Genomic DNA, 15,658 nt, shown 5'->3' on the forward strand with positions numbered 1-15,658 from the left:
GATTTGTTCACATTCTACAATCTGTTCAAAGTTAAAGCAGATGCCACTCTGGGTTACAATAAGATGTGGCATCTACTAAAACTAGTGAGGAGAAATGAAATCCACCAACTGTCACCATAGCTACTGCCCAGACAATTCTCGCTGGAACCTGACCCCTCTATCCCATCTTACCCTTTCTAATGACCAAGGACAAGGTGAGGCAGAGGAGTAGAGGAGAGTCCTAAGTGATCAACACAGTATGAACCTAATCTTGGTAAGGCAGATAGGCACAGCCCCAGCACATTCAACGGCTCAAATTGTTGGCATGATGCAGAACTCAAAGGGCCTTTGTCAGTCATCAGCTGATCCAACCCCTCTTGGTACAGGTGACCAAGGAGAAAATGAAAGGACTGAGGTGACAGTCAGTCGCTAGGATGCTGGTTTTCTGACCTGGTTAGTGACCTGTATGTCAGTGGTCCTCAGATGATATCCATCGGCATTGTTATTGTTCAGTTGCTAAGTCGTGTCCTACTCTTTGTGACCCCATGAACTGCAGCACACCAGGCTTCCCTGTCCTTCACTATCTCCCTGAGTTTGCTCAAACTCATGTCCACTGAGTCAGTGATGCCATCCAGCCATCTCATCCTCTGTCACCCCCCTCTCCTCTTGCCATCAATCTTTCCCAGCATCAGGATCTTTTCCAATGAGTTGGCTCTTCACATCAGGTGGCCAAAGTATTGAAGCCTCAGCATCAGTCCTTCCAATGAATATTCAGAGTTGATTTCCTTTAGGATTGACTGGTTTGATCTCCATGCTGGTACTTTCAAGAGTCTTCTCCAGCACCACAATTTGAAAGCATCAGTTCTTCAGTGCTCAGCCTTCTTTATGGTCCAACTCTCACATCTGTACACACCCTACAGTTTATTTTCCACACAGATCCCAGAGGGCTCCCTTTTAAAGACTCAAGACAGATCCTGTTTCCCTTGACACCCTCTGGCGGCTTCCATCTCATTCAAGGTCCTCAATGCAGCTTTCAGGCCCACAGGGTCTGGTCCTACTTGACACTGTCTGGCTCACTTCACACTGCAACTCCCATACTGCTTTAGCCACACAGGCCCACAGGCTCTTCCAGGGTATTCACCACTGTCCCCCAGCTACACTCAGGGTCTCTGTGTCTGCTGCTGCCTCTGGACTATTCTCTCCTAAATAGCTGCATCATATATCTCAGTTCCCTGAGGTCTGCACCCAACTGCCACTTGTCAGAGAGACCTTAGCTGAACTCTATTTAAATTAGTAGCCCTACTATACCCCCTCCCATAACTTTCTATCTCCCTTAACCTGATTCACTTTCCAGCCCCTGACGTGGTGTATTTATTCCACAGAAGCTCAGCTGACTGCAAGGAACATCTTTAATTTACTGCTGAGTTATCAGCCCCTTAACCCAGTGCCTGGCACATAGGAAGTGCTCAAGAATACTTGATGAATGAATGAATGAGTGAGTGAATATGAAGCTGATGTCCCCAGGGCTCCAGCAACTGGGTGTTCTAATATTGAGTCTCATGCTCATTTCTGACAGATGGCAGGTCAGGAAGCAACAGTTAGAACTGGACATGGAACAACAGACTGGTTCCAAATAGGAAAAGGAGTATTTCAAAGCTGTATATTGTCACCCTGCTTATTTAATTTATATGCTGAGTACATCATGAGAAATGCTGGGCTGGAGGAAGCACAAGCTGGAATCAAGATTGCCGGGAGAAATATCAATAACCTCAGATATGCAGAGGACACCACCCTTATGGCAGAAAGTGAAGAAGAACTAAAGAGCCTCTTGATGAAAGTGAAAGAGGAGAGTGAAAAAGTTGGTTTAAAGCTCAACATTCAGAAAACTAAGATCATGGCATCTGGTCCCATCACTTCATGGCAAATAGATGGGGAAACAGTGGAAACAGTGGTTGACTTTATTTGGGGGGGGGGGCTCCCAAATCACTGTAGATGGTGATTGCAGCCATGAAATTAAAAGACGTTTATTCCTTGGAAGGAAAGTTATGACCAACCTAGACAGCACACTAAAAAGCAGAGACATCACTTTGTCAACAAAGGTCCATCTAGTCAAGGCTATGGTTTCTCCAGTAGTCATGTATGGATGTGAGAGTTGGACTATAAAGAAAGCTGAGCACCGAAGAATTGATGCTTTTCAACTGTGGTGTTGGAGAAGACTTTTGAGAGTCCCTTGGACTGCAAGGAGATCCAACCAGTCCATCCTAAAGGAAATCAGACCTGGGTGTTCATTGGAAGGACTGATGTTGAAGCTGAAACTCCAATATTTTGGCCACCTGATGCGAAGAGCTGACTCATTTGAAAAGACCCTGATGCTGGGGAAGATTGAAGGCAGGAGGAGAAGGGGACGACAGAGGATGAGATGGTTGGATGGCATCACCCACTCAATGGACATGAGTTTGAGTGAACTCCGGGAGTTGGTGATGGACAGGGAGGCCTGGCGTGCTGCAGTTCATGGGGTCACAAAGAGTCAGACACAACTGAGCGACTGAACTGAACTGAACTGAACTGACGTGAGAGGATACTAGTATTTTATACACCATCAGCAAGAATATGGATAGTAGACCTTTCTGGAAGCTCTTTGGCAATATCTAATGTACTTTGCTTTTTTATACAGTTCATGGGGTTCTCACAGCAAATATACTTTAGTGGTTTGGCATTCCCTCCTCCAGGAGGAGAAGGGGACAACAGAGGATGAGATGGTTGGATGGCATCACCAATTCAATGGACATGAACTTGGGCAAACTCTGGGTGATGGTGAGGGACAGGGAACCCTGGCATGCTGCAGTCCATGGGGTCACAAAGAGTTGGACACAACTTAGTGACAGAACAACAATGCACTTTAAAAGGCACCAATATAATTTTGGACCCAGATATGCCATGACTAAGAATGTTCCCTGTTGGATGTACTCACAGAAATTCATCAAGACGTGTAACCTCATGATAATATTTTGCATAATAGCAAAAACTAGACAATTGAAGTATCCATCAATAGGAGACTGGGTAAAGAAATCCTTGTACAGCCAAACAGTGGAAAAATGTGGAACCATCATTTTAAAATGTGCTGAATTTATAAGCGCTCATATGGAAAATTCTTCTGCTTGACATACAAGTGAAAAAGCTAAGATGAAGAATGGCATTCCTAGTACGACCCTTTTGTGTAAATTTCTTAGATAAGATATACAAATGCATATGTGCTGGCAGACGGCACAGAATATTTTTAGGCTGAATCATAGGAAATTTTTAATAGCCATTACATTGGGGAGAGGGGACTAGGGTGGAAAGGAAAACTTTCACTTTTCATTTTGCACATTTTTGTAGTGTGTAACTTTCCAGCCAAGAATAGTCTCATTCTGGTACAATTTTGAAATGTCAACAAAATTGCTTGAGTGAGGAGATGACATGCCATTTCTTTTGTTGTTGTTCTTATGCTTCCTCTGTTCCTAAGAAAGCAACAACCAGTATTCACCATTTCAAAAATTAAAAGCAGAGAGCTCAACTGGACCTGCTCATCATCTCAAACCTCCAGATATTCTGAATGGAGGAAAGTGTATCTGGGATAATTTCTTCTAAAACTGATCACAGAACTCTTCACAAACTGATTGCTGTGACTGAGGCATATGACAAGTTTAAAGATGTCTAGGAAAATAAAATAAAATAAAATAAAGAAGCCTAGGGGCTTCCCAGGTGACACTAGTGGTAAAGAGGTAGAGAACGCACCCCCCAAAGCAGGAGACACGAGAGACTGGGATTTGATCCCTGGGTCAGGAAGATCTCCTGAAGGGCATGGCAACCCACTTCAGTAGTCTTGCCTGGAAAAATCCCACGGACAGAGGAGCCAGATGGGCTATAGTCCAGGGGCTGCAAAGAGTCGGACATGACTGAAGTGACTTAGCACAGAATTGCTGCCATCAGGAGACAACGTGAACATGAATGTGAAGTCGCTCAGTCGTGTCCGACTTTTTGCGACCCCATGGACTGTAGCCTACCAGGCTCCTCTGTCCATGGGATTTTCCAGGCAATAGTACTGGAGTGGATTGCCATTTCCTTCTCCAGGGAATCTTCCCAACCCAGGGATTGAACCCGAGTCATCCATATCATAGACAGACGCTTTACCGTCTGCGATCTCAGCCAAAAGGCCAAGAAGTTTCTTCCTATTTCAAAGCACTTTCATAAGCTTTATCTCATTTAATTTTCAGAAGCCTGTGAAGTAGGTTGATCATGACTTATTATCCTTTTATAGCTGGGAAAACTAAGATACTAGCAAGGTCCCATAGTTACAAGAGAGAAAAACAGAACCAGGAAAAAAGCAACTTGATTGGCAGCAGAACAAGTTGTAGACCTTGTAGACTGAATCCTCACCTTCAAATGTTCGGTTCCAAGTCTGCTGGATAATTTTCCCTCCATCCTTCTTACTGTAACCAGCTCTGAGTACTTCACGTAAAGCCAGGACGTAGAGGAGGATGGCATCGTGGAATCCTTCAACAAACATGTTCACCTGGAAAGGAAAGTCCAGGTGGGTGAGCCCAGACACCACATGACTCACGTTCAGGAATAATGTGAGAGAATCCAAATGGTTAACAGGTTAGGCTCGAAGCCCGTGGCAATGGCAGAAGTGTGCAAAAGAGCAACTAACAAAGAAAAGGCTACAATTTTCCTGGCACTAGCTTATGTCAGGAAAACCCTTTCCCTATTTGAGAATTTGGAGAAAAGACAAGATATTACCGAAGTTAAGAAAAATGTACCTGTGGGCCAGGTTAAGTATTCCAGGTGCAAAAAGTCTTTGCCCACAAATACCTCTGAACATGTGCCCTCTACTCCCACGTCTGCTCTCTACCTGAAGCCATCTCCCCACTGAGGTCTTCTCCACCCTCACCAGCCCCTGTGCTTTCCACGCTCTGAACATGAAGCAGAACTGAAAGGAGAGTAGGGACCCATTCATTCATATTCAATACTTCCCCAGTGGCTCAGATGGTAAAGCGTCTGCCCGCAACGCGGGAGACCCGGGTTCGATCCCTGGGTTGGGAAGATCTCCTGGAGAGGGAAACGGCAACCCACTCCAGTACTCTTGCCTGGAGAATCCCACGGACGGAGGAGCCTGGTAGGCTACACCCCATGGGGTCGAAAAGACACGACTGAGCGACTTCACTTTCACTTTCACTTTTACCACCTGCCTAGTTGAGGAGCACAGATGCCTAAGTGTGCAAAGAGGAGTGGGCCTGGCTATCCCCTCTCTGTCCTCTCTTCTATCAGCATCAGCATCTCAGTTTCTCTCTCCAGTTTGTGTTCTGACTAGTTCCAGTGCATCTGAGTCCTGCCTACTTCCGGTCCCTGCCAAGCTCCAAGGACAAGAGCGGAAACGGGCCGTTGGTTTATCTCGGTTGAGTTCTGACTCAAGTAAGATAGCCTTTGTGCTCAGCAATGTAAAACTTTGTGTGAAATTGGAGAAGTCACTTAATCTTTCTGAGCCTGTTTCCTTCTATAAGCACCGTTTGGCAAGTTCTGATACCACATTTAAACCCATTAATGTTCACTAAAGATGAAATGAGCAAATACAATCTTGAAACACTTAAGAGTCACAGATTCTGTAGAATTCTGTAGAATTACCCCCAAATTCCAGCCTTCTTATTTCAGAAGACAGGGTCAAGAAAGGAATTCCATGCAGCAGGGTGAATTAGGTATCCCAAAGACAACTGCGGGGAAGCCCTATGAGGGGCATTCCTGCCCCATCCCTAGGGAAAAACACCCAGAGGAGGAGAGCCACCTGGTTCAAATACACGAACATCACAGAAGACATAGCTCGTCCATTTCTTCTCAGCCTCATCCCACTCTGAAGGACTAAGTCCTATATGCATCACAGAAGCAAATATGTCAGAACTGCCAGAGCCGAGTGCTGCTGCTGAGAGGCAGGCTAGAATAACGCTTGAACAGCCTGGGTTCGTACCCAGCTCTGCCACTTCCGGGCTGTTTCTGCACCGCTCTGGGTCTCAGTTTTTCCCATCTGGAAAATGAGGAAGATAGCCGTAGCTATCTCAAGGGGTTGTTGTCATTTTAAATGATTCAGCAGATATAAAATCTGTAAACGTCAGCACTCACCTTTTGTTCTTATCATTTGGAGAGAGAGAATTATAAACCTAGGGATCTTGCTAGGCTTCTAATTCCTAATAGAAGTGTTCAGAAAATAAGTGATTTACTTACTGTTACAGCATATCTTACTGACCCATTTACATGGAAACTAAGACTCCCTGTTCATGCTTTACATCCCAAACAGGGATCTTCCACAATGTCTCATCCTTAATTCCACCCAAGTATGATGAGTGCAGCTGGTCAGTTTTACTGACCCCCTGGGACACTCGGAGGACAGATGAGTAGAGTTTACAGGAGAGCCCTCACTTAGCCACTACATCCAAAGTTTAATCCAAGCCTTGACAGGTTGCCTGATCTCTTTAATCTTCAATTTCCTTATCAATTAAATGAGAGTTTAGTATCAACTTATCTCCTAGAGCTCTTCTGGGGATTAAATGAACAAGAGTGTGTAAAACACCTACAACAGTTCTTGGGACTGTGAAAGAAAATGGCAGACACTGGTTCTATTGCTTAGCCACCAAGCTAAAGTCTCAGAGTCATTATTTTTTTAGGCAAAGCAGAATGGTGTAGAAATAACACCTACTAATCAAAGATAATTTTCTGCTGATTTGGCTATGCTAATTCAATTTTCCAAAGGAATGAAATTTTCACTTAGCCCATGAAGTCATCATGGCCTGAGAAAGTATGTATGCTGATGAGTTCATGAGTGGACTTGAGCTGCGTGATTTAATCCTCAAGCTACAATAAAAAATATTTTTTCAAAATATCTATCTTCTCTTTGATAATTATATAAAAATCACCCAGCTATAGCAGGAAGAATCACAGAATAGTGGAATATGGTGAATATAAGGTGCTTTTAAAAAGCTCTGATCTAATCAACTCCTTACCTTGAGCACCTAAAGAGCATCACTTTCTCTCAACCTTCTAGTATTCTGGAAGCTTTCCATCTATATTCCTTGTTCTGGGAGCCTAAGACAGCCTCCAACACAGACTGTAAAGTTTCAGCTGCTAGACATCACCTGTCCATTCCTCCCTCTCCTTCTTCTTCTCAAAATCCTAATCCCAGGCCACCATGCCGCCACTGGCCACCCAAAGCACCAGAATGGGAAGAACAATGATTTGACTGAAAAGCATGAACTTGCATTACTTCCGTCCTAACAGGTTTAAGGATTTCTGTGGTGGCTCAGACAGTAAAGAATCTGCCTGCCATGTGAGAGATCTGGGTTCAATCCCTGGGTCAGGAAGATCCCCAGGAGAAGGGAGTGGCAACCCACTCCAGTATCCTTGCCGGGAGAACTCCATGGACAGAGGAGCCTGGCGAGCTACAGTCCATGGAGTCACAAAGAGTCAGACACAACTGAGCAACTAATACACACACACACACACACACACACACACACACACACACACACACACACACAGGTTTAATGGTAGAAGAGAATAGACAGGCTCTGAACACATGTCTGAAAACTCATTTTACCTCGATTTGCAAATGAATCACAAAATTTACCTTCTTTCCTCGCCAAGTAGCTGAGTGTCTCCCTCTCCTGCCAAAATTAGCAGCAAAGCTGCTGGCCCCCAGTGAGGTTCACTCACACCCCCACCCACTGCGGGGGAGGCTTCATCACACCTACCTCATAGGACCTCAAGCCAGAAGCAAAGCCCCAGAGACCGTCTTTTCTTAAGGAGAAGCATTCTCACATCCACACGTGTTTTTTAATGGGAGGAAAGCCCGTTAGCACATTATAGACACTGTAAATTGGAAGTGCAAATTTTTGTAAAAAGCAAGGGAGAAAAATAAATCCAGAGTATTAAGTTGCCTTTGGAACACTTTCCACTGGACTTCCAGGCTGAAAGGCTTTATAAGGTTATCTGATCTGCCCCCTGCCTCTCGTCAGAACAACACCCAAACCTCAAAATCCTGACTGACAGAGCATGCTGTCATTACGAACAGAAGAAAATAGGATTCCCTCTTCTGACTGACTTGTTCTTGTATTAGGCCTCATTTCTAGCCAGGGCTTCCCTGGTAACTCAGACAGTAAAGAATCAGCCTGCAACATGGGAGACCCAGGTTCAGTCCCTGAGTCTGGAAGATCCTCTGGAGAAGGAAACAGCTACCCACTCCAGTATTCTTGCCTGGAGAATCCCATGGACAGAGGAGTCTAGCATGCTACAGTACGTGGGGTTGCAAAGAGTCAGACACAAATGTGCGACTAACACACTTTCACTTTCACTTTCCAGCAAGAAAGAAGCCATCACTAAATTTGTAAATGTAGCCATTCCCCTGCTGGACACTAAATAGAGTTAAGAGAACCATACAGCACCACCACTCCCCACGGGTGCGTAGATGGATTCCACACAAGGCAGCTGTGAAGTTAACCCCCAAGAGGGGACCAGCTCCAGGGTAATAATGATTTGCTTTTATCGTTCAAATAAGATGATCATCATTCACCATCTTTCATTCATTCTGGGGAGTTTGCCAGAACAAGGAAGCCTGCTCTCCCTTCATTTCATCTCAGTTCCCTTGATGTTATCCTCTGGAGTTGGGCTATTCCATGTAAAAGAACGCCATTTTTGCCTTTGACTTTTCTCTCTGATGGTACCTGTTAGCCATGTCTGTCTGCTAATGTGGTTTCTTTTTAATTCTCCATCATGGGGAAAGCAGAATAGAAATCTAGCTCCTTTTCAAAGTGGACTCACAGGTATAGAGAACAAACTAGTGGTTACCAGTGGGGAGAAGAAAGGAAGGAGAAGCAATACAGAGGATTAAGCAGTGCAAACTATCAGATATGGAATCAGCTACAAGGATAGATTGCACAACACGGGGGATATAGCCAATATTTTGTAATAACTACAAATGAACGAAAGTTTTCAAAATCATGAACCATTATATTGACACCAGTAACTCATATAACATTGTACATCAACTATACTTCAATTTAAAAGAAAGAGGCAGAGTTCTATTTTAACTGAGCATAAAGAGTTGCCATTTATAACATGGCTCCTATCTATAACAGTGGGCAGAGTCTTTTCTCATTTCTTTTTGGGGAGACACATTCATAGGTGAATTCCTCAGTGGCTGTGTTCCAAACAAGTCAGCAGAGAACACTACCTGCCTCAGCTGTTCTGTAAAGTGAGAATGAATAGCCTGGCAGTATCTGGCTCCCAGGGTTGTCTAGATATCCAAGAAAGCCTACAAAGCGCTCAGATGGAGGCAACTGGGAGAAACCTACCAAAGCTGAGTACAGGGTGAGGCTGCCCCAGGGCTTGGCTAGTGGAATCTACATGAACTCAAGTATTCATCAGGTGACTCTACCTTCCTCACCACAAATCAGTGGTTCCCAGTGCAAACGAGGAAAGTGAAGGGTGCTGGGCAGCATTTTTCAAGTCTTTTGAAAAAAGGTGACCTTTAACCTCTCCTTCAGTCAAAGAGGCGGTCAGGGACAAAGACTTTTTTTAGTACTTTTTAAACTATTTTTAACTGAAGGATAATTGCCCTACAATATTGTATTGTTTTCTGCCATACATCAACATAAATTAGCCATAGGGATACTTATATCCTGGTGTTGGAGAAAATTCTTGAGAGTCCCTTGGACTGCAAGGAGATCAAACCAGTCAATCCTAAAGGAAATCAGTCCTGAATATTCATTGGAAGGACTGATGCTGAAGCTGAAACTCCAATACTTTGGCCACCTGATGCGATGAACCAATTGGAAAAGACCTTGATGCTGAGAAAGATTGAAGGCAGGAGGAGAAAGGGACGACAGAGGATGAGATGGTTGGATGGCATCACCGACTCGGATATGAGTTTGAACAAGCTCTGGGAATTGGTGATGGAATGGGAAGCCTGGCGTGCTGCAGTCCGTGGGGTCACAAAGAGTCGGACACGACTGAGCAACTGAAATGAACTGATACCTGTGTCCCCTCCCTCTTGAATCTCCCTCTCACCTCCCACAGCATCCCATACCTCTAGGTTGTCACAGAGCCTTGGTTTGAGTTCCCTGCAACAAACAGCAAATTCCCACTGGCTAACTATTCTACATATGGTAGTGTGTATGTTTCCATGCTACTCTCTCCATCATCCCACCTTCTCCTTCCCTCCCCTGATCTCATGTCCATAAGTCTGTTCTTTATGTCTGCATCTCCATGGCTGCCCTGCAAATAGGTTCATCAGTACCATCTTTCTAGAGTCCATATATATGTGTTAAAATATGCTATTTGTTTTCTCTTTCTGAGTTACTTCACTCTGTATAATAGGCTCTAAGTTCATCCACCTCATTATCACTGACTCAGATGTGTTCCTTTTTATGGCTGAGTAATACTCCATTGTGTATATGTACAACAGCTTCTGTATCCATTCATCAGGGACAGGGACATTTTGATGGCAGGTAAATAAGAGGAGACTCGGCCCAGGACCTGCTTCTCCCTATCAGAGCGAGAACAATGGCAGCTTCATCTGGAATGATGAGAAATAAGACCCTGAAGATGAACCTTGTCCTGCCCTCCTAGGCCACTGGATGAGAAAAAATTGGCCTGGGCATGCTGCATTGGGAGGTCAAAGGTTAAAGGATATTAGGCATTTGATGAACACTATGCACTGGACCTCCATACAAGAAACATATAGATACTATCTATTTTTATGCAATTTTCTTTGCATCATAAAATTAAAAATCTACAATATAGGGTAACAATAAATCAAGTGATATCACAAATTCTTCAACATCAAAAGAGGAGTTCTCATTCTTACCGGCAGACATCCCCAACATTTGCTCTTTTCTATTGGGCCTGCCTTCAGGGAATTCATACTTGGTCACTTGCTGTCTGATTTTAGCCTTGAGGAAACTGAAACTGAAAACCTTCCTTCCTATCCTAGTGAACTCTGAAGAACACTATCCTAGTGCAAAGGGCAAATGGCTTTCTAACCATCAGACAGCAGATTCAGGAGGGAGCCGGGGTCCAGCCCTATGGTTAGCCAAAGAACCATATTCCCTGGCAGACTTCTTTGAGATGGAAGTGGGCCCTAAGTTGATAAATGACTGTCTCCATCCCAGGCTCAGTTCTGGCCCCCAGAGTAATGCCCAAGACTGGTAAATTAACTCGGATCAGCTAGCCTAAAGTGTGGCTGATGCCTGCAAATATAAGCAGATTTTTTTTCTCTATCTCCTTACCTAAGACAAAATGGATCATTAAACAAAAGCGGTCCTGAGATCATGAAGTCTGTTTCTGACCCCTCATGCATCTTCCACACTACCGCAACTGGCTGTCCCTCTAATGAAGAGAACAGCAGTGCAAACTGCCCACAGGTATCACAGTGCTTGCAGATCACATCCGTGCACCAACCCCAGCCAGGAGAGCCACCTGAGAAACAAAGCAGAGGAAAACTGGAGTCTTGGAACTGGAACTGGCCTCCTGGGATTAGTGGGTGTGGAGCAGAAGCACAGGAATGACTTTTTAAAATTCTCCCATGGCTCACACAGGGAGTTCAGTCATCTGATATGTGTGCCCTTTGAACGTGTCACACACACATGTCATATAAGGATGCTTCTCCTCACCCATCGCTCTTAAAGGCTTAGTTGAGAAATGCACATTCCTAATGATGTAATCGTCCCTGGCTTTCAGGTGATCAAGTGAGCAATGTCTGTCCTTGGCCTGGATGTCCCACCCGTGCTCAACCATCTGTGCCTCCGGAAAGCTTGGGGACCCGACCCCCACGCACTGCTCTAGTCATTCACTGGCCTCACTTTCCAGGGATCTGAGTTCCTCGGTCAAGCACAAGATCAAGGTGGGTGAACACACACCACACACACCCCACCCAAGTGGGAGGGCAGGGGCAGGGAGCCGGACCTGCTGGGCAGTGAGGCACCCCAAGACACGAAGCAGGGTGCCAAGGCAGAGGGAGACAGACAAGGGAACACAGGAGGACAGCGTCTGGCCTCATTGTTTCTGAAAGGCCAGAATCAGAAGGACCATGTAAATTCTAACTTATCCAACTTGATGACATCCTTGACAGCTGATCCAGAGAACTTCAGATAGCTTTCCTTGAATTTCTCAAGTCACCTGGAGATGTGATTAGAAGGAAAAGATGAGCAAAAATCCAGGCTTCATATAGACAGATAGCTCAATCTTATCTGACTCTTTGCAGCCCCATGGACTGTAACCTGCCAAGCTCCTCTGTCCATAGGGTTCTCCAGGCAGAATACTGGAGTGGGTTGCCATTTCCTACTCCAGGGGATCTTCTCCACCCAAGGATTGAACCCACATCTCTTACGTCTCCTGCATTGGCAGGCAGGTTCTTTACCACTAGCGCCACCTTTTTGATTGTCTTGTATCTTAAAATGAAACCTCTCCTTTTTATTCAAGCAACGTGTGGTGAGGACTAAGCTAAGATCCAAGAGCCCAACTTCTAGTTTAAGCAGCACTGATTTATTCACTCACCGTGAACAGGCAACAGCTTGATTTTGTTCAATTCTTAATTCAGGGTTTCCAACCTGGATTCCATAGAGCAGCAGCATTCCTTAAAATGTTAACAGATACTTCCAGGAATAGCACTATCATAGTTAAACAAGTTCACAAAATGCCAGATTGGACAAAGTCAAACAGTGCTCTTTATTTCCAGGTAATAGCTATGATATTGAACATCTCCTATATTCTAGGAGCTGAACTTAGTAGAATTTAAATTCTACTGTGTTTAGGGTCTTCCCTGATGGCTGAGCGGTGAAGAATCTGCCTGCAATGCAGGAAACGCAAGTTCCATCCCTGAGTTGGGAAGATGCCCAGAGGAAATGCCAACCCACTCCAGTATTATTGCCTGGAAAATCCCATGGACAAGGAGCCTGGTGGGCTACAGTTCATGGAGTCACAAAGAGTCAGACATGACGGAAGCTACTGAGCATGACAACAACATGTGTTTGTCCTTACAAAACTTTTGTGAATGGACACTGTTATTATGCTGTGGATAGAGACTCTAACATCCTAAACAGAAAGAAGAGATCTTGGCCCGTGGATGGGGTCAAAACTCCCGAAAATGTTGAGTGGGCAAGTTCTTAAGTAAGGGTCCAAACCAAGTCTTGCCTAGTTATGACATCTATCCAACTGGCACATATGTTCAGCCAGCTCATACTTGAAAACAGCCTTGTGCTCTGGTTTCTGTTTCTAACTGGCCAATAGTTGCAGAGCTCTCCAAGTTGAGTGTGTAGATTAGAAAGACCAACAAGTGTCTATAGGAGAGAAGACGAACAATGTACTGCAAGATGAGGGAGGGACAGAACCACGTCTAGAGATGGAATGAGAGGGCAGAGGATGGAAGAAGAGGAGAGGGGACATGAGGAAACATGCTAATTGTTAAGCAAACATTTAAACCAGCAGCTCAGATCAAGTGGATCAGGATTTCTGACTCAGCTAAAGTTGCTCTTGCCCAGCTGTGACTAAAAAGGCCTATTAATAAGCCTACCAGGGTATACATGGGTGTACATGGGTATACATGGATGGGTATACATCTGAAGGAACTGAAATCCGTATCTGGAAGAGATAATTGTACTCTACATTCACTTCAGCATTATTCACAATGGCCAAGATGTGGAAACAGCTGTGTCCATTGGCAGATGAATGATTAAAGAAAATGTGTGTGACAGAGAAAGACAGACGGATAGATGATAGACAGAATTCAACCATATGGAAATCCTGCCATTTGGGTCAATATGGATAAATTTGAAGAGCATTAGGTGAAGTAAAATAACTATACGGAGAAAGAGGAAATACTAAATGATCTCACATGTGCAGAATCTAAAAAAGTGAAATTCACAGAAAAAGAGAGTTAAATGGTGCTTGCCAGTGACTGGCAAGTGGGAGAAATGGAGAGATGTTGGCAAAAGGGTAAAAACTTAAAGTAATAGGATGAATAAGTCTGGGGATTTAATGTACAGCATGATAACTATAGTTAACAGTACTGTATTATAGACATGTAATTTTCTAAGAGAGTAAATCTTAAAATGTTCTCACCACAGGAAAATAAAAATCGAAAAAGTAACGACTGAATATATGAGATGACAGTTGTATTAACTAACTCTATTGTCGTAATCACTTCACAATATATACATATACCAAATCCTTATGCTTGTATACCTTAAATTCATTTGTCAGTTATAGCTCATTAAAGGTGTGGGGAAGTAGACAGGTTGCTTATGGAGGTAGAAACTGATTGGAAAAGGACACGGGGAAACTATGTGGTCATGCAAATCTATATTACTAGCAATGGTGGTTGCACAGACATACACAAGGATCAAAGGTGATCAAGGTGTACAATTAAGAGCTCTAGATTTCACTGGGTATAAATTTTAATTAAATAATAAAGAAACGAATCTTTTAAAATGAGGATGCCTTGGATTTGCTTCACAATTACCAGGGCCTAGAGTTCTAGAAAAACATCTATTTCTGCTTTATTGACTGTGCCAAAGCCTTTGACTGTGTGATTCACAATAAACTGTGGAAAATTCTGAAAGAAATTGGAATACCAGACCACCTGACCTGCCTCTTGAGAAACCTATATGCAGGTCAGGAAGCAACAGTTAGAACTGGACATGGAACAACAGACTGGTTCCAAATAGGAAAAGGAGTACATCAAGGCTGTATATTGTCACCCTGCTTATTTAACTTATATGCAGAGTACATCATGAGAAAACGCTGGGCTGGAGGAAGCACAAGCTGGAATCAAGATTGCTGGGAGAAATATCAATAACCTCAGATATGCCGATGACACCACTCTTATGGCAGAAAGTGAAGAGGAACTAAAAAGTCTCTTGATAAAAGTGAAAGAGGAGAGTGGAAAAGTTGGCTTAAAGCTCACCATTCAGAAAACGAAGATCATGGCATCTGGTCCCATCACTTCATGGGAAATAGATGGGGAAACAGTGGAAACAGTGTCAGACTTTATTTTGGGGGGCTCCAAAATCACGGCAGATGGTGAATGCAGCCATGAAATTAAAAGACACTTACTCCTTGGAAGAAAAGTTATGACCACCTAGATAGTATATTGAAAAGCAGAGACATTACTTTGCCAACAAAGGTCCGTCTAGTCAAGGCTATGGTTTTTCCAGTTGTCATGTATGGGTTTGAGAGTTGGACTGTGAAGAAAGCTGAGTGCAGAAAAATTGATGCTTTTGAACTGTGGTGTTGGAGAAGACTCTTGAGAGTCCCTTGGACTGCAAGGAGATCCAACCAGTCCATCCTAAAGGAGACCAGTCCTGTGTGTTCACTGGAAGGACTGATGCTGAAACTGAAACTCCACGAAGAGTTGACTCATTGGAAAAGACCCTGATGCTGGGAGGGATTGGAGGCAGGAGGAGAAGGGGACGCCAGAGGATGAGATGGCTGGATGGCATCACCGATTCAATGGACGTGAGTTTGAGTGAACTCTGGGAGTTGGTGATGGACAGGGAGGCCTGGCATGCTGTAATTCATGGGGTCGCAATGATTCGGACACGAATGAGTGACTGAACTGAACTGAGGGTAAGGGTGGGGAAAAGATTAGAGATGAAAT

General features: G+C 44.1%; 1 protein-coding gene across 2 annotated transcripts in view; it reads right to left on the minus strand.

Annotated features, from left to right (window-relative positions):
- NPR3 (natriuretic peptide receptor 3) overlaps positions 1 to 15,658 on the minus strand; it is a 79,047-nt gene that overhangs the window by 14,994 nt on the left and 48,395 nt on the right. For both annotated transcript variants that reach the window (XM_015101329.3, XM_015101328.3), the window contains exon 4: positions 4,399 to 4,534. In XM_015101329.3, coding sequence (XP_014956815.2) covers positions 4,399 to 4,534 — 136 coding nt within the window. The remainder of the gene's footprint in view (positions 1 to 4,398; positions 4,535 to 15,658) is intronic.

The sequence above is a fragment of the Ovis aries genome, chromosome 16, assembly GCF_016772045.2.
Source record: "Ovis aries strain OAR_USU_Benz2616 breed Rambouillet chromosome 16, ARS-UI_Ramb_v3.0, whole genome shotgun sequence".
Taxonomy (NCBI): domain Eukaryota; kingdom Metazoa; phylum Chordata; class Mammalia; order Artiodactyla; family Bovidae; genus Ovis; species Ovis aries.